Here is a 24,889-nt window from a genome sequence, read left to right as displayed (position 1 = left end):
TCTGTATTACGATCTATCTATTTCATCTCCATCTATATCTCTTTATCTCTATCCATCTGTTTTTTTTTTTCCGGATCTCGGAACAGATTCCACGGGCCCATCAGATTTCGGGTCCATCCTCATATGAAGACCTTTTGTCCTGGCTGACACGTCAAGATCCAAAGCGTGGAGGAACAGCGCATCACGCCAACTCAGTCGCATTGCAAACAGCAGGGGAAATGCATGGTGGGATAAACAGCAAGGTCGTGGTTTGGATTAAACCGCTGATTGGTCTACACGTGGATTGGATTTTGCTGAACCTCTGATTGGTCTACATGTGGTTTGGACTTTGCTGAACCTCTGATTGGTCTACACATGGACTTGAGTTTGCTGAGCTGTGATTGGTCTACACGTGGATTGGATTGATCACCTGATTAGTCCACACATGGATTGGAGTTCGCTGATTTGTCTTAACTTGGATTGGAGTTTGCTGAACCACTGATTCCAGATCAGTTTTTCAGCTCCCTTTCTCCCAGGATGTAAGGGGGAGGTCTTGAATACAATGCTGGAGTGCAGGGTTTAGTAACCTCTTCAAGGTACTGATGCCATAACGCACAACTCACTGACCTGGCTTCTCTCATCAAAAGGAATCTTACTGCGTCTAGCTTCGAGTCCCCGCACAGATCTCAGATAAATTTTGAATTATACAGACAGTTATTCATAATGTATATTGGACTGCACATCATTTTAATTATTGAACATAAACATGAATACCGGATGGTTGTCATGGTCATGTCAGAACATCTTTTTATATTCTTATACGTGAGGTCGTTAATTATTGATAATCAGCATGCCACGGATCCTAACTGACAAATAGCCGACCACGTACATTACATACCTCAATAATCAATATCGATTTTTAATTGAACACACACTTGATAATGTTCAATGCTGGGCTAATTCTCCGTGCTCATGTATTGCAAAAGGCTTTTCAATATCAACTCAAAACCAAACCCTATTAGGCCTCTATGGGCAGCAAAGGACTCAGTGTAAGCGTTTCAGCAGGACTCAATGCTGCTTTGTTGCACTGGTACGCAACAGATCACTGCAACCCCAGAGATAGGTCCACATCTGGGGACACAGGTTATTGCAATGGCAGGGTTCTGATTGCCTCACACACTAGCACCAGGTCACATGGCACCAATACAAGCAAATCAGAAACACCAATCACCCAATTGTAAATTATCGCTGTAGTCTCTGTAGATCTGAGTGCCGGGTAGGTCTTTAAGAAAACCTCCCCTTGCACTCCTTCATAAAAGATCCCAGCGCCGTGGCAACGCCGTGCTGTGTAATTAGCAGGGTTACCTTACTTCGGGGCGGCTTTGATACCTAATGTGTGCCGTGGGCGAAGCAGTTAAGCGCACAGACTGGCTTCATCGTGTTGCCGTAGAGGCGGAGAAGCCCTTTCCTGGCTGGTCCCTTTGATTCCCTTTGATCCTCCATCCGTCAGCCATTATCACCAGCTCATTACCGCCGTGCTGTCCCGCGAGGAGAGGCTCTCAGAAGCCGCCGCCGACGCCGCCACGCAAACCCCGGGGCGCGGCCATTAGTGGCGGTGAGCCATTCGTCACGATCAACATCCTCACCCTGTATCTAAAGCCGCCCGGGCCTTGCCGTGGCTCAACACGGAGTTAAGGAGCCCGCGTAGCAGAAGGTGAGCACTAATCATTCGTGCGTTCGGGAACAGGGCAGCGAGGCGCTCGCCGTGTGCGGCAATTGTGCAAACGCTAAATCCACTTCTGCCTAGTGATGCTGGCAGAGGAGAGAGGGGAAGATTTTATGCTTTTCCGAAATGTCAACAAATATATAAGATAAATTAGCTTCATGGTTAAATAGTAAAATATAAGAGGGTGAATTGCGGCACTGTGCATTATTCAACATGTCGTTAGGAAGAGTTAGTGCGGTTGGTGAGAGAAAGTGCGGCTCCCGGCCAGTGAATTCCCAATGTGAAGTGAAGTTGTTGCTAAGCTACATGCAGTCACAGGGGGCCTGCTGTCTGCCGATTGGCTGCTGCAGTCACCTGCTGAGATCGACATTCGCCCGGCAAACCAAATGAAAACACACCTGGGTAAATAACCATTAGAGGAGGACATAACGGAATTGGAAGTCAGTGGGGTTAGCGAGTCGCCATAGGACGCTCGCAGCGTTCCCGTAATAAATAACAAACTTCTGCCATTTGTTTGAGCCGGCCCGAGGAAAGGGTTGCCACGGAGATAAGTGAGACGGATCGGAGGACTCACCGAAGACGCGCTCGTCGTTGATGTTCTTGATGCAGAACCAGAGGCCGGCGGGGAAGGTGCAGACCAGGATGTGGAGGTCGAAGAAGAAGGAGACCCAGGTGGTGGGCTGGTGCTCCGAAACTGACGCAATGATGGGGATGTGGATCTTGGCGTAGCTGCGGAGGGGAGACGGGTTCAGAAACGACAAAGGAAGGGTCGAACATTGACTGTGTGGGAAGTCATGCAACTTTATTTCTAAAGAGAACCCCCTTTCTCATCTTTTCCTCAAAGCAAAACAGGCCTTAATAAAACAAACAAAGCACAAACAACGGAAAGCCTTTAAAGCTGCCTAGCGGGGCTGCTAACTCTGCAACTGGTCTGGTCGTGCGAAGAGCACGGACTGAGGAGAGCCAGCGCCGAAGGAGCCTTATCTGTTTAGCCGACTCTGCTGGCCGTGGTGGATGGGCAGAGTGGACCCCAGGCTGGCAGCAAGCCAGCAAGCCAGCAAACAGCCAGCCAGCCAGCAAACAGCCAGCCAGCCAGCCAGCCAGCCAGCCAGCCAGCAGCCCCGCAGGCTAAAACCTCTGCATATACATTTGATATACACCTGGCACATTACGTGGGCAGATTAGAAACCGCAGACAAAACACGAAGTGGGCCATGTGTGTCGCCCGTTATCTAAGATGGCAGGTTACAAAGAGATAGCACTTGAGTGATGCTTTATTAGAACAAGCGGTGCCGCGCGTTTACAGGAGCCCTCCAGAGCAGTGGTTCTCAAATGGGGGTACGCGTACCCTAGGGGTACTTTGGAGTATTGCAGGGGTAAAAATATAAATAAAAGCATACTAGAATTTGTTGTCAGCCTGAGCATGTTTCGAGTCTGAAAGCTAGACAACGGAAAATCCAGAAAATGGGAGTCTGTGTATCGTTCCTCGTATCGCACGAAGAAGGGCGACGTTATATCGGCGTAACAAAATTTTCTCCGACCCCTGCTGACGAGGCAGAAACCCGCTTCATGTCGTTCTCGCTCCTCAACCAGCCGGTGCTTGTGCATAATTAGGGGAAGCGCAGCGTCTCAACACGGCGTTCCTCCCTCCCCTGTTGCGGTTGGTCTCTCCACCCTCTGCTCCGCCCGCTGTTAAGTGGTCCGTACGTGTGTTGACTTACCCGGTGTCCCACAGGGAGTAGAATCGCCCGCTCCAGGGAGCAATGTAGCCTGGGGGTTCACAGGAGAAACACACACACACACACGCTTAGCATATGGATGCTATCAGGAGGAGAGAAACATACAAATATGAACTAGGAATAGAAAATACACCAACTAAAAGGTAGCAGCAACAGACTGTACATTTATGAAATCTACATTTGTACACACACAAAGCCACATATCGTGTAGTTGTCTTTTCGTTACGCACTGGTGGAACATAAAGTTGCCTTGAAGCATTTTAAATGCGTGTATGGATGATGAAAAGTGTTCGCAATGTGTCAAACGCAGGGACCCAGAGCGAGACAGAGAGAAAGAGAGACACACAGAGGGAATTGGCATTTGAGACAGAGACAGAGAGAGAACAAGAGAGAGACAGAGAGACAAAGAGAGACACACAGAGGAAATTGGAATTTGAGACAGAGACAGAGAGAGAACAAGAGAGAAACAGAGAGACAAAGAGAGACACACAGAGGGAATTGGAATTTGAGACAGAGAGACCAAGAGAGAGAGAAAAACAGACAGATGGAGAGACGGACAGACAGACAGATGAAGAGACAGACAGACAGACGGAGAGACAGACAGACAGACGGAGAGACAGACAGACGGAGAGACAGACAGACGGACGGAGAGACAGACAGACGGACGGAGAGACAGACAGACGGACGGAGAGACAGACACACAGACAGACAGACAGACAGACAGACAGACAGACAGACAGACAGACAGACAGACAGACAGACAGACAGACAGACAGACAGACAGACAGACAGACAGACAGACAGACAGACAGACAGACAGAGAGAGAGAGAGAGACAGAGCTAGGAAGAGACAGAGACAGAGCGAGGGAGCCACAGAGATCGGCGATGAGCTCTCCGTCTACCCTCGTGTCCGCCCGACATGGCTCCCAGAACGATTAATGAGACGTCAGAATCTAATCAGGCGCTCCTGGAAAGCAGAGAGGCCAACAGGTAACCAGGCGACTCAATAACTGTCAGTCCGGGCTTTAGGGTTTACCTCAAATCAAAGGTAGCTTTCAGCGGTTCATTCAGGAGTTTTGTTTCTTGCTCAACACCGAGAGGGTGGTAACGACCTTTGTGTTGTGAGTGGATGATCACTGAATGTGTTGTGTACAAAGCACATGATCACTGAATCAGGATGAGGGCCGTGGGACTTTTCATTGAGAGCTTTAGGCCTTTGCGATAAAATAAATACACTTTTCTCTGCATAACTGAAAATGTTTCAAGGTAGGAAACCCATTCCAGTTTGTTGCTGTGAATGGAAGCTACCGTCTTTAAGGTACTCTGATGCAAAGAACACAAATCAAGCCAGCGCTATAATAGCTACATTAATATCGATACTTAATCATCAATATTGTTATGAATAAAAGACAGTCATCCTGAGCTTCATTACATTTAACAGGTCTTAGCTGGTGTGTTGGACCCTACAGTATAGCCGTTACCAGAGGACAGACTCCAAGCGTCTGACTGGTCGTCTGAGTCGGTAAATAAAGGGTATCAACGCCATCTGCACCAGCAGCTCAACATGCTACATATGCAACAGCCAGCCCGTCAGGAGCAGTTAGGATGAGGCGGCTCGCGGCTCGCTCAGGGACACCCGAACACTCGGCTAGGAGGAGCCGGGGATCGAACTAGCAACCTTCGGGTTACCAGTCAACCCGCTCTACCTCCTGAGCCACTGCCACTCCTAGTGTAGGTCTGTCTGTGCGCGGCGTACCTGTGTAGGTCAGGTAGATGACGGTCATGAACACCACGCCGGCGGCCAGGGACACGCCCAGGAAGAAGAGGGTCTGGAACTCCTGCTTGGTCAGCCTGTCCTTCAGGTACTGCAGGAAGGCGTAGGCCTGCAGCAGCACGAAGACCCCTGGGGGGACGCGGAGCAGGCTGGTTAAACATGCTATTGCTGCGCCGGGCTTATCACCAAGTATTATGTTTGTTGTATAACATAAGGATAACTTGTTAGTAGTGATACAAGAACGCAGGTCGAGACGTTCATATCCATTTTAACTCTGATTCACTAGCACCAGAAGAATGTCAGAAGTTACACCTAACGGGTGCAGTAGAGCGCCCCCTAGGGCACCGGAATAACAATGCATACTGTTGACTGTCCATCGCATGCATAACACGAAGGGATAACACATGGTATGACATCACGCAAGAAGGAAGCAATGATAAACAGAGGGGAACTGGGAGAGCTTTCTCCGTGGTTTTAGATTGTTGGACGTCGTACGGTAGTGGGGGGAGGGGGCGTTCTATCTACCAGTATGACTCATCAGTAGTGAACACGTATCTAGTGTTTCAGTGTGACAGCCTAACATCTCAGTTGCTATGAGATGGTGAAGAGCGCAGAAGTGACGATGGATTAAGCTGAATATTTCACAAAAAGCAGAACGGTTCATTAAACTATTCATATCGTTGTATTGATGGAACGTGACTCCGTACAAATGGTGTGACCTCTAGCAGAGAGAACCCCCCGCTGGTTGGTTACCGACCTGCTGCCGCCATGTGTTCACTGGTCCTGATTGGCTGGAAGCCCACAAAGGGGATCTGCATGGAGAGTACCAGGCCAACGATGTAGAAAGTGCTGTAGGCTAGGAGGAGAGAAGGAGAGATGAATGCACGCACACACATACACACACCCTTCAACATCACAAAAAGAAGATCCCCTAGCTCTGTGTGTTGCAGGACGTTAGGCATATTAGACGCATGGATGAGTCCGACTGCGATGTTTTCACGCTTCTTCAAAATCTTGCCTTGAGCGTGTTTCAAAATGTGATAGAGCGGCTTTGTTTGATATCATATCACACACGCACACGCACGCACGCACGCACGCACACACACGCACACACACGCACACACACGCGCACACGCATGACTACCTGCTGTCTTTAGACCATGAACGGAAGCATTAAAACAATAAGACGATTGTTTGCACACCATTTCTTCGGCTCGTAGCAGATGGAACAGCGGGGCGCACTCTCTCTCCATCTACACGCGACCACTTTAATTACCGCACAACAACTCCTCTGAGGACAGGCCGAACCACACCACAACAAATGCCAATGCTAAGGAAAAACTATAGGAGCCAGTCCTGCTTGAGAGTCGGGAAGGGATTTGCTGCTGAAAAACGCAAGCCAAAGCAATTCAAAACGTAAGGAAAAGGACAGCCTGGGGCCAAATGCCAGTATACAATGACCCTTCAGACAAGATTCAATTATCAGCCGAAGTAGGTGCCTGGCGCCCACTCATATGTGTTCTTATGTATGAGCCTGCACAATGCACATGCAGGCATGCATACATGTGCTCAGAATCCTCAAGCTGTCACGCGGCTTGCGTGGCGAAACACTGGTGAAATCCCAGCCACTGCGTCAGGGATGGCAGTGTCAGCCGGCGATATGAATGACTGCATTCCTTAAAGCTTCCACAATCCCGTTCTAATTCCCTCATTCAGACACGCACACCGCCTCTCCGCCGAGACTACCCCACCAGCCTGAAAGGAGGCGTCAGGCGGGGGGGGGGGGGGGGGGGGGGGGGGACAGTTGCCAGCATCTCAGCGGCAGGCAGAGAGGAACACGTTTTTCGACTAGTAGTGTTCATATCACCAGGGGAGTAGCTGAGAAAACGGATTAGCCTAGTTTATTCCTCACCCGAGCACCCAAGACGCATTCTGAAAACATTGCGCCTAAGACACAGAATTGAAGTTCAAACTAATATACAGAGGTCCCGTTATCAAACAATATCCGAGGGGCCATACCCAGGTACCTTGGGTTGGGTTTAATGGTCTCCATTAACGAGGAAGGAACCACTGATATAAAGCTACGCGTTCGGACATTAAAAGCCCATTGGTGGGCATAATGGGGCGGTGTTTGTGCAGCGCCAGAACCCTTTAACAGAGCTCTTAAGGAAGTCCTCTTAATGGGCGCCACTGGTGCGCGTCAAGAGCACTTTGAGTAATGGACTGGACACACACAGGCTATTTAATCCGGCCACATTATCCCAATGTTTGACGAATTTCGTTTTTTTGTCGAGTCGAGAAATTTGGTACTTTTTTAAAATTGTAATACGTCAAACAATGATGTGTTCCTCTCATTGTTAGTCGATATATAATCACCTTAACAGCCTGATGGAGGAGAGTGGGAGAAGAGGAGAGGCGATAAGCATTTTCTTAATTTCAACCCTTTCGCTCATCACAATTAACAAAGACTGTTTAGTTCGCCCTGACCGAGTCTCTGTGGTATTTCAGCACGGCCTTTGCAAGCAGGGATGATAATATCCAATCACACACGCAATCTCTCTCTGATCTCTCACACACACACACACACACACACTCTAGGGGTACCAACGTATACTTGAGTAAACCGCAATCATCAAGTGTATCCTAAACGCTTACAAAAGTATTGAATCAAAAATAATTGTGCAGTTACTCCTCCGATGTCGCACAACCACACCTCATGTTGTGTGCGTCGTGTCTGTGAGGAACCTTACCGATGTAAACTCTCTTGCTGAAGCGTTGCATAAGCAGCAGAACAAACACATGGAGAGGGATGAGGTTGATGATGAACACATATCCTCCCCACGCCGACACCTGCAAAACAAACAGGCACACGCACACCAAATCTTATCATCCCGAGCGTTTCAACTACTGTCACAGTTTGCTGTGTGAGACTCATGTGGTGGAGGTGGTGGAGTTTGTGTAGGCGTCTGCTTGATTAGGTTACAGTGGTGGAGCCAGAGCCGGGGTGTAGGTGGTATTAAGAGCCACGGATTGTGAATTAAATCAAAGGAGCGGAAAAGAAAAGCGTAATTCAAGGAGAAGGCGCTGTGAAAGGGGGCCTATCCTTGTTTGATTGCATGAGCTGACGCCGCTGTCATAATGGCTGTATTGGATGGGGGTCCGGGGTGTAAAAGCCTGTTAAAAAGCCTCCATATTACATTGGCAGGTGTTTATTTGTTGGCTTACTTGCGGCGCTGTGAATAAAGTGGTGACTAGCACCCCGGCTGGCTGGCGTGTGTGTCTGTGTGCCTGTGTGTCTGGCTGTCTGTCTGTCTGTCCAGTGCTCCTGACTAGACAGACAAGCGAGTGCGTGTGCCTGACTGCCTGCCTGTCTGAGTGTGCCTGTGCGTCTCTGTGTGTGTGTGTGTGTGTGCGTGTGCGCGTCCTTACCATGTAGAAGTAGGAGAGGCAGCATCCGATGGCCCAGAACACAGAGCCCGTCTTCACGGACTTGACCTGCGGGTCAGAGGGCAAGGCTGCGGTGAGAGGTGGCAGACAGCAACAAACAAACCGGCGGTTTGACAGACAGCGGGCGAGAGGGCGAGCGGTCCGACACGAACAGCGTCCGGCCGGGACTTTCCTCGGTGCCCCTGCTAACCGTGCACCCTGCGTGGAACAACCCCTCAGCACAGTGGCTCCCGTCCCCCTCCAGGGGGGAGACTGTGGTGTGAGGCTGCATGACGGCACGGGGGGCCAGGGCCTGACGAGGGATTAGGGATGGCTAACCACCCCACCTTAGAGGAGGGCATGGTGGGGGGTGGGGGTGGAGAGGAGCAGGAGACCCCAAACGACCTGCACCTTGTTAGTGATTCAAAACGCTCCGCCTGTATGTATGTATGCCAATACATACATACAGGCAATCCTGATCAGTGGGGTTCCCCCACTCTGTGTTCCTTCTCCAGATTTCTTCCTTGTTGATTAAGGGAGTTTTCTCTTACCCTCTAGGGGGCTAGGGTCGGGGGGGGGGGGGGGGGTTCATAAATGTATGGCCTGTTAATCCTTTTAAGAATGTACCTGTGAATAAGGGCTATAAAAATATAATTGAAGTTAGGTGTACCATTCACTCGAGCTCAATTTCAAATCTCCTCACATAATAAAAGATAACCTCGATAAACGACGACTGCTGTAGGCGACAAAAGGCGGCGTTGTGCTCCAGCCCGGTGGAAACGTTAGTGCGTTCGAACAAATACCGTTAAATAACCTTGGCATTTATTACAATAAGGACCCCACTGTGCACTTGAGTGTCAGTACCTGGCGGTGTCAAATAAGAGCAGCCACTGACAATTCAGTTGGATTGGTATGAACCTATACAGCGCTGAAAGCGCGCTCATCAGTCACAGGAGTTCGCGCTTGGCAAACGTTTTTGTCAGCGCTTGTTGCTAAGGAACCGTCACAGAAGCCTTTGTTGAAGACACAGACTTGTCTGGCTGAATGCACACACATTGTGTGATAGTGTGAGTGTGCGTCGATTATTTCCCAAGAAATACTCCCTGCCCTTCCATTAAGTAATATTTAACGGCAGCCTCTACAAATTGGCATTTTCTTTAAGCACTTTGTGGGTGGGCAGAAACCCATAGCTTAATATCTTTGTGTGTGGGAGCGTACGGGTGAGAGGTGTGCATCTCTAAATCTTGTTACGCTACACTCCATCCACTCAAGCACCGGGCGGTTTAACAACCCGCGGAAGGACTTCCAATCGTGACAAACGCATAACCTTTCCCCATTAAATCACAACGGTACAGCCGCCGAATGTCTCAGGAGATGGGAGTTCACCGAGCATTACATTAGCCCCTGACAGAGAACGGCACGGTACAACGAAGAGGAAAAAAATATACGAATTCAACGTCAAAAAGGAAATTGCCGCATTCTTCCCGATCCGAGTAATTGCCGGGAGAACATCGGCAGTGAGTCGCCCGGGTGAGTGAGACGGGGCGCCGATGTCATACAGAGACACTCTGGAGACCCAAAGCCCCCCCCCCCCCCCGCTGGGTCCGGACGGGGGGGGCGTTATCGTCTTCAATCCGTAACACTTTCGACCAAGGGCCACTCCGAGACAATCAGGGGAGCCCGCGCAATCAAAGGGCTGCAGAGGGCGGATGGTTACCCCCCCCCCGCCAGCAAGCATGTCAGGGTGATGGCGGTTCAGTTGAGTCCCGGTACGGTTAGTTTCACTGTTTTTGGTCATGGTCTTCGGTACGGTTTAGCCTCCCTCACACACACACACACACACACAACTAGTGTTTGTGTGTGTGCGTGGACCACATACACATACACCCCGAATGGGTGTTTTGTGTGTGCATACAGTGCCCACACACGCTACAGACACACACTGCACGCACACACACACACACTCGAGACACTGCAAACACACACACGCTACAGACACGCACGGTACAAACATTGTACACACACACGGTACAAAGGTGCGCGTGCGCGCGGTCGACCTACCCAGAGGTAGTAGGTGAACTGCAGGGCGAAGATGGCGATGCCCTCGTTGTCGAATGAGCCGGCCACCGAGCGGGAGATGTAGCCGGGCACGATGGCGATGAAGCAGGCGGCCAGCAGGCCGGCGCCCTGGCTCCACAGCTCCTTGGTCAGCAGGTAGGTGGAGATGGCGGTGAGCCCGCTGAACACCGGCGCCAGGAACACGCACACGTCCCGTATGTGCACCGTGATGTTGAGCAGGTTGAGCACGTAGTGGATGAGGCCCGCCGTCACCATCAGGCCCGGGTACACCTGGGGGGGAGGGAGGGAGGGAGGGAGGGAGGGAGGGAGAGGGGAGTGAGCCACTGTATGTCGTTGCCTCTTGACATTCGGCTAAGCCTTTCATCAACGAACACTATTGTTATTTCAGCATTACATTTTGGTATTTTTTGTTTCATCTGCCAACCCATTGGTGAGGATTTGGGGCAATTGTGACTGACTGACTGACTGAGAGAGTGACGGGTCAGTCAGTTCGCGTGTGTTTGTGCTTCAGCGTTCTGGGTACACCATCCCACATGTTTCACAGTGCATAGCTTTCAAAGCCTGTTATGCAAGACCCAGACAGGACGAATGTGTTTGCAGAGCTTTAATCAGAGCAGCCCTCTCCAGGGGACTCTTCAGGCTGATGTCCCCTTGAAACACCTCGTTGACCAGGGACCTCCAGTCTATAACCAGACACAACGCCGCATTCCTGCACGATGTGCAGGAATGAATAATGACCAAAAATCCGCAGACAAAAAATTAATAAAATGTATTAATAAAAATGATGATAACAAAAGTGTGGCTTGCTTTGCAACCACTCTAATGAAATAACGTCAATGAAAGGCTTTCGATTGGGGCGCTGGATTAACAAACAAAGTTTGTCTGTGGTACTGGTTTGTAAATGTTTTCCCACGTTCAACTCTTGGGGGGAGTGAGCTGGCCTGGTCCGCCTACACACGCCCTTCAACCAAGGGCGTGGCCGGGGGTCTAACGGCAGGATATAAAAGCAGGCCGGGGAGGGGAGCCCAGCGCCAGAAGGGATGAGCGGTGGGATAATGTCCTGTTAAAGTGACCCTGCCCGTTGGGTCTCCCAGTGGCTCCATGAAGACAGAGCTACTCTGTGTTGGGAGGGGCCCTGTGAGAGCCACTAAGGGGACCCAGCGCGGCGCCGCTGGTGCAGGGGCGTTTAGCCACGGCTACGTGCCCGCCCGCTGATAGGGGAATGTTCTGCTCTGCCGCTCGGATGAGGCTGAACACTCAGAGGAGGTGTCGCACAGACAAGCAGATTTGCAGTTCAAGCGATTTAATGCGATATCGGGTGCAGCCAGGAGTCTTGAGCCAGGTGAGCAGGATTGAACACTATCCTGTTCCTACACCGGGTTAATTTATAAGGGAAAATGTATGGACGACGTAAAACTGTGATTGAGGTTTCTGCCGTGTCTACTGAGTGGCTTTGATTAGAATGTAATTATACTTAACGCTAATACTTGAGTTGCGCCTCATAATGTATCCACATGCTAAAATGTAGTTATACTCAGTTCACTTAATGTATACCACATGGTAAACCCTAATAATAACAAGGACATGAGTGAGCTCTGTCATAAGCAAAATACACGGAGAAAGTAACACTTTCTTACCAAGAAATACCGTATGAACTGATTTACGATTAATATATTAGATGGGTGAGAGTGTTTAATAAGGAGGTAGTGTGAGGCTGATGTTTCTTGTCTGCTTTGTCAAAAAGTGGAAGAAGAAAAGTTTAGCTTTAAAAGACACACACACACACACACACACCAAAATGAACATCTTCCACCAGATAGATAGATTTGGCAGGCAAAATGTCAGGGTGACGTATGAAAGCAAACACTAGATTCTTCCACTCTGGCAGGTAAAAAGACAAAAGGCTAAAAGTGAATTTTGGCTCTGCACACACACACGGTACAGACATTACACACACTGCACACTCAACTCACCGTGCCCCCTACTATCCTGCCCAGGGGGTACCATGCTCTTTCGTCGAACCAGTTCAGGAACTCGTAGAAACCATTGGTGGTGAGGTGGTGGGTTGACCTGTAGTTGAACCTGCGAAAACACAAGTAGAGAGGGTGAGCATTACATTGGACCGCACGCACGCACGCATGCACACACGCACGCACGCACGCACGCACACGCACACGCACACCTTGGTCTTCGCTCAAACGATTATTACTTTCGTATGAGAAGTAATTGCTTCTAAACCATGAGGGCATTTTAATGTGTTTATAATAACACCGTTATCCCAGGGAGCTAGTCCGTGTTGGCTGATGACCAACAGAGTGTTATGCCTCCTAACAGGCATCTTAGGAGTTTTCCCTCAATGACTAGGTCTGTTTCCCTCAAAAATATGATATAGATTGGCCCAGCGGTATTCCTTTACCGGCCAACTGAATAATATTAAAATTATATTAATGTCGCAGAAATACATTAAAAAAAAAAAAAAAGAGAAACTGGATAACTGCATTCATATTCAAGCTTAATTAGGACAAGAGACACCATGGATACAATATAAATAAGCCTCTTTGGATTACAGCACATTCATCTCAATTGGCTAATGAGATAAAAATGACATTCACTTGAACTTCTGCACCAAAGTATATGAAGACGGCAACAGAGTTTAAAGAATCGACAACAAGGCAAATCGAAATTCCCAAAAGAGCCAAGAGGAGTATGTGCCAGTACACACCATAGTTTGAGGTTAGAGGAACAGAGGAAATAACAAGACAACAATTTATTGAAATAACTGATTCCCACCAACACACAAGAGGGAGAAAGAGAAACACTGACAGAGAGGGAGAGACAGTTAGGGAAGCAGATTGGCTTTTCCAAGACCCTGTAAAGCGCTCGCACTGAACACTGCTGTCCACTGAGGGCTCTAGAGCTGGTGCAGAATCTCTGTGACCTCGCTACCAACACCAGGTGTGCTCAGAGAGCGCCAATACCAGAGCCACGGCGCCGGTGAGCGGGCAGCTGCCAGCAGGAAGCTCCTGGCTCGGGCTAGCATCCATGGCTGGTGCCACGGAGACCAGCCAGCAAAGAGGGAAGGGTTCGACAACAGGTTGAAGGGTAACGGCGTTATCGGGTGGGCGAGGTGGCCGTCGTGAGTGTGGTTGGGGAAATGACTTGGGTCACGTTTGAGACTAACCAATTTAATTTGGGGAGGGATGATTACTCGGTGACGATGGAAGTGAGTGTTTAACCGAAACCATTATGATATTTACAGCGGCGAGGCGTTGGAAGCACACGGGGTGTGTGGGGATGGTGGGGGGGTGGAGGACGTCGCTGATGAGAATCGTGGAGGAGACTGGGGAGGGGTGATGGCCGGACGGCAGATTGGATCTTATTGACTAAGCAGACTATTCAAGGGGCAGACGAGTGGGGTCTGCACATGGCTGCGAATCACAGGGGATTCTGAGTATCGAGATCTAGCTGTGATGATGTACATACCCCCTCGTGATATTTTCAGTTGCCGCCGCTTTGTTCAAAGTTATTTGTAACTTTTCCATAATTTGTTGAATTCTGATGCCTTGGGGCCAGATCAAATAATTTTTCAATAATAATAGATTGGGTTGAGCGTTCCCAACCCAATCTATTTCGTGCCTGAATCAATTTTGTCTGTGGACAGCAAAATGTGTCAAAATCATATGGCTGCACTGATGGAAAATAAAGTATATATTTTCATCAGTAGGGAGATAGAATTGCTGCCACAGTGATTAAGCAGCCCTTTATTAATCGCTGCTTTGTCCCTTTGTCCAGGGCAGACATGTCACTGAACGTAGTGTTCTCTTGCTCATAACAGCTGTTAGGCTGTGTAATTATATTGTCGGGACACACCATTATTGCACTCTTGTTGCCAACTCGCCACAATGGCTTTTGTGCATTAGCTTTGGCACAACTGGGTTATATGAATGTCATTTGAGTTCGAATTTTGTTAGTATAGCCTTCACTTTTCACCCTATGGGCGGCAAATGGCTCAGGAGGTAGGGCAGGTTAGCTGGTAACCAGAAGGTTGCTATTTCGATCCCCGTCTCCTACTAGCTGAGCGCCGAGGCGTCCCTGAGCAAGACGCCTCATCCTAACTGCTCCCGACAAGCTGGCTGTCACCTTGCTTGGTTGACACCGCTATCGGTGGGTGAATGTGTGTATGAATGGTTGAATAAATGGGTGAATGTTAGTCAATATTGGAAATCGCTCTGAGTAGCCACTGGATAGAATATCACATATATATATATATATATATATATATATATATATATATATATGCCATTTACCCTTGGTTTGTAGCAATTGTGATGAATAAGCCTCTGCCTAGCCTCGTCTACAATTAGGCTAGCTTAAGTACAACCTTCCAGTGCTTACCCTGTAGTCTAGTAATCCTGTGTCCAGACCTCTAGTCTTCAGCACAAAGTATTAAAGAAATAACCTCAAGACAATAGTTGTCCTTTCAAAATAAAAGTATTTTTCTTTTCAAAATAAGTATTTTAACAAGTACAGGCTTTTCCTTTTTGTCTCGCACAACTTCTGCTCAAGCCATTAAGAGGTAGGAAATATTGGAGTGACCCACTCACCAGAAGGCGCTCTCAGGGCTCTGATGGGTGGCTGAAGTACAACACAAGAACACCTGCTGTTTTATGCACAGGTTGAGAGTACTAGTTGGGCTGAATCCGAGTAGGGAGCCGTTCAAAAGCTGCTGAAACATTAATGCGCTGATGATAGGAAATCTCGTTTATGCACCCCACTTTTACCTGTTTGGCTGAGCTCTTGTCCTGAGAAAGTGTTTTTTTGAGGGGCGTTTGCTGACAAAGTGTGCAATACAACTCTAGCGGCCCAGTCCACCAGCATAGCGCAATAGTTATGGTTATGTTCAATTCGACACAGTTAACGGTTTCATTTCAACAATTGATAATGGTGGTGGTGAACTTTCAATTGAAACCATTAATCAATGTTATTTTTTTCTTAGCACCTATATTTCCCTGTTGTTGTCTATTGACTCATTAAATATTCAAGGCTCGTTCCACAACTTGAAATTCGATTAAGAATTGGAAAATTGTTTTTATATCTTCCCGGTCCCACCATTTCCTCCACAGAGTACACCTGTCTACCGGTTGACAAGGAGTCCTGCCTCCTGTTGCGTTGTCAGTCTGCCTGTAAAAACGACCTTTTCTTCCACTCAGGTTAATATCCATCAGTGAGACAACAGTGTTGAAAAAAATAACTTACAACAGTCAAGTTATATTAAAAACACATTTTGAAAACTGCCCTTTTTTTTTTACTTTGTGGCGCACAATGATTTATTCTCCCCCAAAATACAAAAGGTATAAGGGGAATTTAAGAAGAAATGTATATAAATTCACACACACACACACACACACACACACACACACACACACACACACACACACACACACACACACACACTGTCTCTCTCTGAGAGGGCAGCCCTGGCGCCCTGCTGAGAGGCAGAAACACACAGCAGGTCCAATCACACTGAATTGATGACAGGGGATGCAGAGAAAGGTGGAAAACACACACAAACAGGTTCACACACACACTTTGGCTTGACAAGGTGTCATACGCACACACCCATTTGGACACACACACAAACACAAAAACAGAAAACAACATTTGGACGGCAGTGTGTGAGGCTTAAGAGAGACAAAGAGAGAAAACGCACTGGTGTGCACCAGTGAATGCTACGGCAGCCATATGTTCCCACAATACCACAGTCTTACAACAGCGGTTAGTATAAACCCTGTATTAATCTCAACTTCCATCAAGAATTACTTTTCACCCGCACAGGAATTGTGTTTTCAATCACACAGGCAAATATCAATAGGCCTGCCACCACCCGGCCTCCCTTGTCAAGACTTTCCTTCATCCGTCTGTCTGTCACTCGCCCTCCAATCTCCGCCTCCCCACTACTGATGTAAGCTTCTTAGACCAGGCTGGGAGGAGGAAAGAAATTCAACACGGACAGCCGATTCCAGGTCGACTCGTACTTCCGTAAGCATTGTAGAACATAAATACAGTATATATATCAATTCATGCAAGTATCTGGTTACTTGTTCCTGCAACATTTGTATCGTGAGGATGACTTCATCGGTGTAACGTGAGTGGAAGCAATACGTGAACTGCCCTACAGGGGGCGCTATACGCCTTGAGTTTTTGGTAGTCAATTTAAAAAAAGACACCGACAGACAGCAAAACGTTAAACCACACTCAATATAAAATTGCAAAAAACTAAAGGTATAGAATATCGCATAGAAATATTAAGAGGATTGCTATCTTTATGTAATCACAATATAAATCGTATCAGCACAAATATAATCACTTGGTCCGTGCCGAATCACATCCCTAATGCGCTACATGTCAGAAATGTGTGTAGAAATGTGTGTGAAAACGAACACAGGACAAAATGTAAGGAATGAACCGTTTGCAGTTTGTATGCAAAACGAACCAAAGACTGACTCTAGCCATCTGTGTGTCAGCTTGTAGCGGGCTTACTAGAGAGGGAATCCGTAAGATCTTACAATAACGTTGGTTAAATATTAAGCCTGCCAGCGCGCACAATACAGCTGTCGAGCAGCTTCGGGTGTTAAATGTATAATAAAAAGGCTTGTTTTCAACATTCATGGGCTTGCCGTGTTGAGTGTCTGTGGAAATACGGAATATCAAGGTAAGAATATAATAAAAGGAAATTGTTAGACGACATATTTTCCTGACGTGTGCCAGGCGGATTACTGCCTGTGGGGTAGATGGGAGCACATTCAAGGTCTGTATGGGTCTGGTATGACACAGTGTCTGGCTTCAGTGTCTGCCTGACCAGTGCAGTCGTGTGGCAGCCTTACTTCAGGGCGCTGAATAGTAAATAAAGGGAAATTAAATGGGGAAGCCGGGGTGGTCAAGAGGGATGTAATACATTTTTCTCCCCCAAACCACAAATCATGGCTGCCCATCGCAGTGGCTACATTTCCTTTTGTCATGATGAAGCTTCGTTTCACAGGGCCTGACGAGTCGATAGAAAGGGCTAGGGCAATGCCGGACTAAGAAACAAGAACTCAACTGACTGGTTGACTGAAAGCATGCACCCTGACTATTAGTCCACCACAGTCGTAATCCTTTGTGGTCCAAATGTGGTGTTACATCCTAACCATTTATACATTTTGGTTCTACATTGAATACTTGATATTAATATAGATGAAATAAATACAAATTAACCGATTTGATACACGCTCTGAAACTCCACGAGTAGACTCAACTCGTTTGTAGGCGGTTTCTTTTGCGTGGGCAAAAATATATCTGCAATTGTTCCCACCAATTCACCCGCAGCAAAAATCGGTTTTATTAAGTACTATATGCATTCTACGTTACACCAACACCGGAGCAGTTTTAACAAGCTTTTTACTGTTATTGGAGCTGGTGGGAAAACTGTGAATATAATCGTACATCCGGTGCGGACATTTTTATACATGATACCAATCTGGTTAATTGCGTTTTTGGTAAGGCTGCATTTTATTGCAGGGTACTTCTTTACTCGCCTATTGTGGAGAAATCTTGACCAAACGTTGGCTCTGTAGAGAGACGAAGTCCCATCTCCTCAGAAGGTAAACACCACCAGACACAAGGGACTCATAACCGTTATTGCGTCTGTAGTTCCCCACCTCACTCGGAATAATCTTATTATTATTCCGAGTGTGAATATTTGTTGGATATCAAATTTCTTTGTTCCTTAAAAACAACCTTCCATCGAGCTTCCAGCTGCCATCGAGTGACGTGATTCTTTAATTACACAACCACACATCCATTCCATTTCACTTTCAGTGTGGATGTCGTAGTGGTGTTGTTGCAAAACTTGTTGAATGCGGGGGGGAACTCCACCTACTCTGGCCGGCCAGCCCGCAAACGTTGGGCGAACAAACACGTTTTAGATTCAACAACGATTAAACCAGGGGAGACTAGAGCAACAATGAAAGAACCCTGCCTATCATAACAGAAATTAGGGGTCAGCAGCCCCACCAGACGTGTATTTTAGTTTGGCCAGAGGTTTGGCAGATCTTCGCCCTGGGAGGGAGAGGGGGCGTTTGAAGAGGAGGGCGAGGGAGAAGGGTGGCGGAGCCAAGAGATGGTAGGAAAACAGGTGAGGAGCTAGAAGCTTGGCTGGCGGGTATATTGAGGGAGACTGTGGTTAAAGAACCGCCACGCCACCAATGGGTATTTGCTGGACCAAATGGTCACATTAGAGTGATTAGAGCTCCTGTCCCCAAAGCAACCAGGAACCGATCACAGTCCGAGAATCGTTGCTCCCCTGGCAAAAGGCCTATACTCAGTATGTTGCACCAATTGGTAGACTTGGCGGACGGTCGTTAACCAACTCTTGCGGCGAGACACAGACATAGTCTCACGTAAAAGTCAAATACTTTCCTCACATCAGCATTTCAGCCAAGGTACTAAAAAAATATTTTGCAGGAAAATAAATATTGCCGACAAAGTGACGCTGACATGTGGCGGAGAGGCATTCAGATTGAGATGAGAGACAAACCGAATGATAGAGAGAAAGAAAAAAGGATCTGGATTTACACATCTCCTCGCCTGTGTTTGCTTTGCTGAGTGAATCAGCGCGAGCGAGCGAGCAAGAGAGAGAGAGAGAGAGAGAGAGAGATGCATGCAGCGGTTTGAGGGCGAGGAAGAAGAAACTAAGCCACTTTAAGAGAGCAAAGAGAGGGGGAGTGGGTGGGGAGACCGGCACAGCAGAGGCAACTCCACACAAAACCTTTATTAAATCTGTTAAATACGTCTCCTGGAATTCCTCTAAACCCTGGTTAAGAGCAGGCATGTGACAGGCACGACGTGAGGATGACTGCTCCCAAGTATAACCATCTTATTAAAACAGGCAGCACCCAAGGGTGGGCTGAGGTCCAACAAGCCAACTTGCCTCTCCAGGGACCCGCTTCCCATAACAAGGTGTTTTTTCCTGGACGTGTTCTCGTTTTCCACTAGCCAACAGCTTTTTACCACAGATTGTAGGCGAGATCGGAAATCATATTATTAATCTCACATGCACACGCGCACACACACACACACACACACACACACACACCGAGGGATTTGAGTAAATTACCACAGAACAGCCCAACCCATTCATTCTCTAAATTGCCGACAGCAGGTGGGCCGTGGCGATTACTTAACCACAGGCGCCTACACTTTCTTGGATTGGTCCCCCAACTTCAGACAGACTGTATTTGTACATCATTTTCAACAACAGGGCCCCCCCATTGTGTTTGTGATTCATTTTGAGCAGTAGCCAGTGTGCTGCAAGAGGAGGTAAAGTAGCAAGACCAGCTTCTAGTGTTCTCCTTTATACCATCACCACGGTAGCCTTCAACCAATGCAACGTCCAGGCCTTTGGTGCTTATTTCATCACAAATGGTTAGAAGTCAAAAAGGTAAATGTCAAAGCCGAGCAATAATTCAATACTGCTCGTTGTGTAAACCCCAAAAAGTCAAGCCTGCCGTTTTTTCACACCGCACACCTTTTGTCCCCTATCATATAATGTTAACGAATCGCTGGGCAGAACCAGAGGTCTAAAAGCCCATCTGAACATGGACTACAGCGTCTGTGCGTCGGGCCACGGAGGCAGCAGCAGCTCAGCGCTGTGTCCGGGTGAATCAGGTTCCTCCTCCCCCCTCAACACAGTGGGAGCCCACCCACTCAGATGCTCATTCACTCCTGGAACATCTCATCCTGTTCCGAGGCGGTAGACAAAACGGCCCCGAGACATCGTATCGATGGAAACCCAACAAGGTGAAAGACGTCCCTGACACTCAAAACACCTGAAGCTGACTGGAAACACCACGTTCAATGATCTGATCTGATGTGCCTCCTTACTCGTGTCACATTAGGCAAAATTTGATGCATGATTTGTAAGATGCATTAACAGAAACGGATGAATTTCTGATGTCGTTTTAACACTGTTGCAACACCATGAATATATTGCATAATTTTCACCCTATTATCGTTCACACCTAGTCTAAAAGCTATCAGGAAATCTTCAAGCTGCCTTCTTAACATGAAAAGTTTCAAAAGGCTCCCATCATCCATCAGGAAAGTGAGAGTATTTGGTAGGAAGCAAAGGGAATGTATCCTGGAGCAGGGCTCTGCGGAGAGAGAGAGGTGCGTGAGGGGGTTAGACCTGTCGTGGGCAGAGACGAGGTGATGCAGACCAATGACTCAACAAACCCTTCAAGCTCTTACCCTCCTCAAACTCCGCCGCCTCTTTACGGTGATGTGTAGATGCTTCTGAAACCCGCTCGCTGAACTTTGACTCACATTAAGGCATCGCCAAATTAGAAGCCTAGGGACTGTCTGTTTCATTTTGAGGAGCATTTGCAGTACTCGAATAGCACCACACATCGCAGAAACACTTGATTGGCAGTTTAAAATGGAGTGGCTCTTGTTTTCATCCATTTTGTACAGTTTGTTAGTTGCAGCTTGTTAGTTAGTCAGACATTTTCCCCACTTTTTGTAGATTGCCATCTACTCAAAATTTTAAGCTACATCAATTTAAAGACTGCAGCTATATATCTGCCAGTGATTGACCTTCAGTCAAACGTTTAGGAATCACACACCAGAGTCCACTATAATAGAGCTGTTTATATAAACAACCCTGGCCTGCACCCTTTTTTCTGAGAAACACAAGTAGTAAAGCCAAAACCTGCACTCGGCTGGCAATCGTGGTTGCTTGATTGTCATGACACCCTCTGCTCACCTATTGCCCAACTACTGTTTACGGGTGCATCCTTCAACGATTGAGGAATACACAAGGTTATGAAATGTTCTCTGCTGTTCTCGGTTTTCTGCTGCATCCCTCCCTTTTGCCTCACTATAGACCAAGTTTGCGAAATTGTTTATGAGTTCTTTGAAAGTTAATCTTGGTATACACTACAGGATAATTCGCCCGATATTCTGACCGATTTCCCTCTTCCGACTCTGCTCAGTAAAGCCCTTGTTTGTTGATAGCTCTACCGATTTTTACCCAGACTATCCTGTGGTGTGGGTGGTATGTTGAGTGTTTTTAACGATCAGAGCCTCACCGATCGAAATCGCAAATAGTAAACCGGTTCAATATTTACGATCCGATATCCTGCAGTGTGGCGAGCAGGGACAGCAGAGTTCAGAGTAGTATCGTGTCGGTGGGTGCGCTCATGCTTTCTAAATTTGAAAAACCATATAGTGTGTACCCAACATTATACTCTCCATGTCTGCAAAATTAATTAGCAGATATCTACAGCAATCATTAGCCTACCCTTGAAATCCCCCTACCTCTATTGACCAGAGAAACACATTCAGAGCTCATCCAGTGATGTGCTACCCATCATTATGTGGGCAAATTACTTTGAAAACATTACACGTAATACTGCAACTGAGGCTGGTATTTCTTGGGCCTGTTGGGGAATTGTTACAGCACTGATCACACTAGCAGTTTGGCTGGGCACAGAATGCCAGCAAGATCAAAATAAGACTTTATGTTCGCAGAATCGGACTGATCATAACTGAAATGAACACGGGGCTAGACAATAACAATGTGATATAATATTATGACGTGCCTTAGTCAGGATTACTCGGCCTTGAGAGATCCATAATGTTTTCTACCCTGCTGCCATCCAGAATCAACGAGTCTTTAGCCTCACCTATAAAACCTGTCTCCCATCTCAACCTCTTGTACACGTCGAATTTTCTTCTCTGGCGGGAGTGAGCGTTTAAGCATTTCCAAGTGTCTGCTCTGGCCTTCTAATATGTTTCATGGAATGATTCCTCTCCTTCTGTAGGACTGCAGCAGGGGGCACAGGCCTTTGGTTCCCCAAACACTGGATATCAGCCTCATTCGCCACACCCCCATGAAAATCAGTGAGCTTCATCATAACTCTAGAGGGCATCCGAGGATGGGGGGGGCTGTGTGTGTAATATATCATAAGTAATACATCAATGTGCACATGTGCAAAAAGGCAATGTGAATTGCTGAGCATTGGATCCGCCCTGAATATGAATGTTACATTAGACCCATCGGGTCACATCAGCTTCTTTCTTCTCTTGTTGTCTCCGCTAATACTCACAGGGGTGATCATGCTACGCAACACTACTTCCACCAATTTTCTTGTCCTTGGTGCATTGGCACATTAAGCCATGCCGCGTTAGATGCCCTGACATCATCCATCTCCACATTGAAGGACCCAGCACACTAAGGTCAGGGTAGACTATATGGAGAAACCACCTAGAGTAAGTACCGATTTGAAAGTTTCTGTAGGGTATGCGGCTGGTATGGAGTTTACACAAAACAAGAACAATGTTCAAGGATAGGGCTGGGTAAAATTCAAAAGCTCCATTCAGCTCCACTTGGTACGGCCCGTGAGGTCTAACCAGCCACACCTGTGCATGGTTAGCCAGTGAGGTGGATCATGTAACCTTCTCACAGTATCAAATCAAAAGATTCCCACACCTACCGTCAAAGCCACGGCCCCAAAACACATGACTAGCTCGCTAGCTTTAGCAATAGCTCAGCCAGCCTTGTGGAATACACACAGGTAGACGGACAGGTAGGTTATCCAATCACTTTACTCGGGCGGAATGAAATGATTGGATTACATGATTGCACGCCTGCGACAAACCACAGCGCTTTGGATTTATTGATTGCTGTCTTGAGTTAAACAGAATTTCAACAAATATGAAAAAACATCTATCATCGCTTTAAGACCAGGGTAAAACAACGCAATAATTCATGGCACAGTTGAGCCATTGTAAATGATGGCTGTTCTATGGATCCAGACACATCAAATATGCATCAGTAACAAACAAGTTTGTGCTACCGCAGGGTTTGTTGGCCCTGCAATGGGGACCACTTTTGTCTGTTGCTTTTTCAGTTATAAAAGAACAGCAGCAGCAGTGACCTCAGTTTAATATGTACTGAATTTACGTAGGTTTGAGAACAAGAAGAAGATACACCGTCACACGCTTCTTGCTTTCCGAAAACTACAGGGTAAAAAAACGAACAAAAAAACCCTCACAAAAGAGTTCCACAAGACTGCTCTTTTCTGAAACATTATTATTTCATAGGTCAAATTGAGATTTGGTCAATAAATCAGGGGTTTGAATATACAACAAAATCGAAAATAAACAGAGCAAACTTGTTAAAACTTAAATCAGTACACTAGGAAGTTTCTAGACCTTGAAACCCTTTGAAGGCAGAAAGCACCAGTGACTCAAGAATGTGGACGACTTTGCATTCATCTTATTCTACAGCCTAGACAGACTGGGTACTACGATGCCATTCCTGGAAACCGAAATCCGGCCGCATCCAATCATTCTTGCACAGATCTCCTTATCCAGACCCCTCTAATCTCTTTACCTGGCCAGAAAGAAAACAAAGCTCTCGTCTCTGCTTCCCAACGTTCCCTGTTCCACTGGCAAACTCGTCGGCCCGGCCTTGAATAGCAGGCCGAGGACCTCCTCCAGGGACTGGGAGAGAAATACCTACCGGTCGGCTTGATAGGACGAATAAGGAATGGAACAGGACGGGAGCTAGGAGCCCTGGGAGACGACGACACCCAAGGTAATAAGTAAGACGAGCAGAGGGACTTTAAGTGAGCCAATGTGACCGATACACAATATAAAGCACAGAGACAAGGCCAGGCAAGTGGACAGACAGGCGGACAGGCAGGGGGGGGAAGAAGGAGTATCTGTAACAGAAGGAGGAAAGGACCCTGGCTGGTCAACATCAAAGAGACAAGCTATCTGCTGGAAGAACTCTCAGGGCCAAACTAATTGGCACCCAGCAGCAGGCATGCAGCTTCACGGCTGGCGAATGCTGAACAGCAGAACTCCGGCAGCGCAAACCTAGAAATGACAGGGAAGGGAAGGTAGGGGAGCAGAATAATACAAAATAATACAAAGGAGCAGCAAAGCTGGGAGCAATTGAATGAGCCGGAGGAGGTCATTCTGTTTGAACTTTCTCGAATCCCAACTTTCCAATTACCTGACACTCTTTAACCTCCAAGTGTCTCATCGTTCATTAAAAATAATAGAGCTAAAACTAGACTTTTAGGTTTTGTAATGCTTTGTGCATTATTTAAGTGGGGCC

General features: G+C 47.4%; 1 protein-coding gene across 1 annotated transcript in view; it reads right to left on the bottom strand.

The window, feature by feature from the left end:
* The window catches only part of LOC307076702 (dolichyl-diphosphooligosaccharide--protein glycosyltransferase subunit STT3B-like), a 46,173-nt gene that overhangs the window by 10,942 nt on the left and 10,342 nt on the right, over positions 1–24,889 (bottom strand). Inside the window, exons 2-9 of the mRNA XM_079737790.1 lie at positions 12,696–12,804; positions 10,705–10,992; positions 8,647–8,712; positions 7,968–8,067; positions 5,975–6,073; positions 5,200–5,346; positions 3,426–3,474; positions 2,280–2,434 (exon numbers count right to left, since the gene is read on the bottom strand). Coding sequence (XP_079593916.1) covers positions 2,280–2,434; positions 3,426–3,474; positions 5,200–5,346; positions 5,975–6,073; positions 7,968–8,067; positions 8,647–8,712; positions 10,705–10,992; positions 12,696–12,804 — 1,013 coding nt within the window. The remainder of the gene's footprint in view (positions 1–2,279; positions 2,435–3,425; positions 3,475–5,199; positions 5,347–5,974; positions 6,074–7,967; positions 8,068–8,646; positions 8,713–10,704; positions 10,993–12,695; positions 12,805–24,889) is intronic.

This window comes from Pollachius pollachius, assembly GCF_949987615.1.
Source record: "Pollachius pollachius genome assembly, chromosome: 1".
NCBI lineage: Eukaryota > Metazoa > Chordata > Actinopteri > Gadiformes > Gadidae > Pollachius > Pollachius pollachius.
Note: the sequence above shows the minus strand (reverse complement) of the source record. Positions and strands in the feature narration are given on the sequence as shown.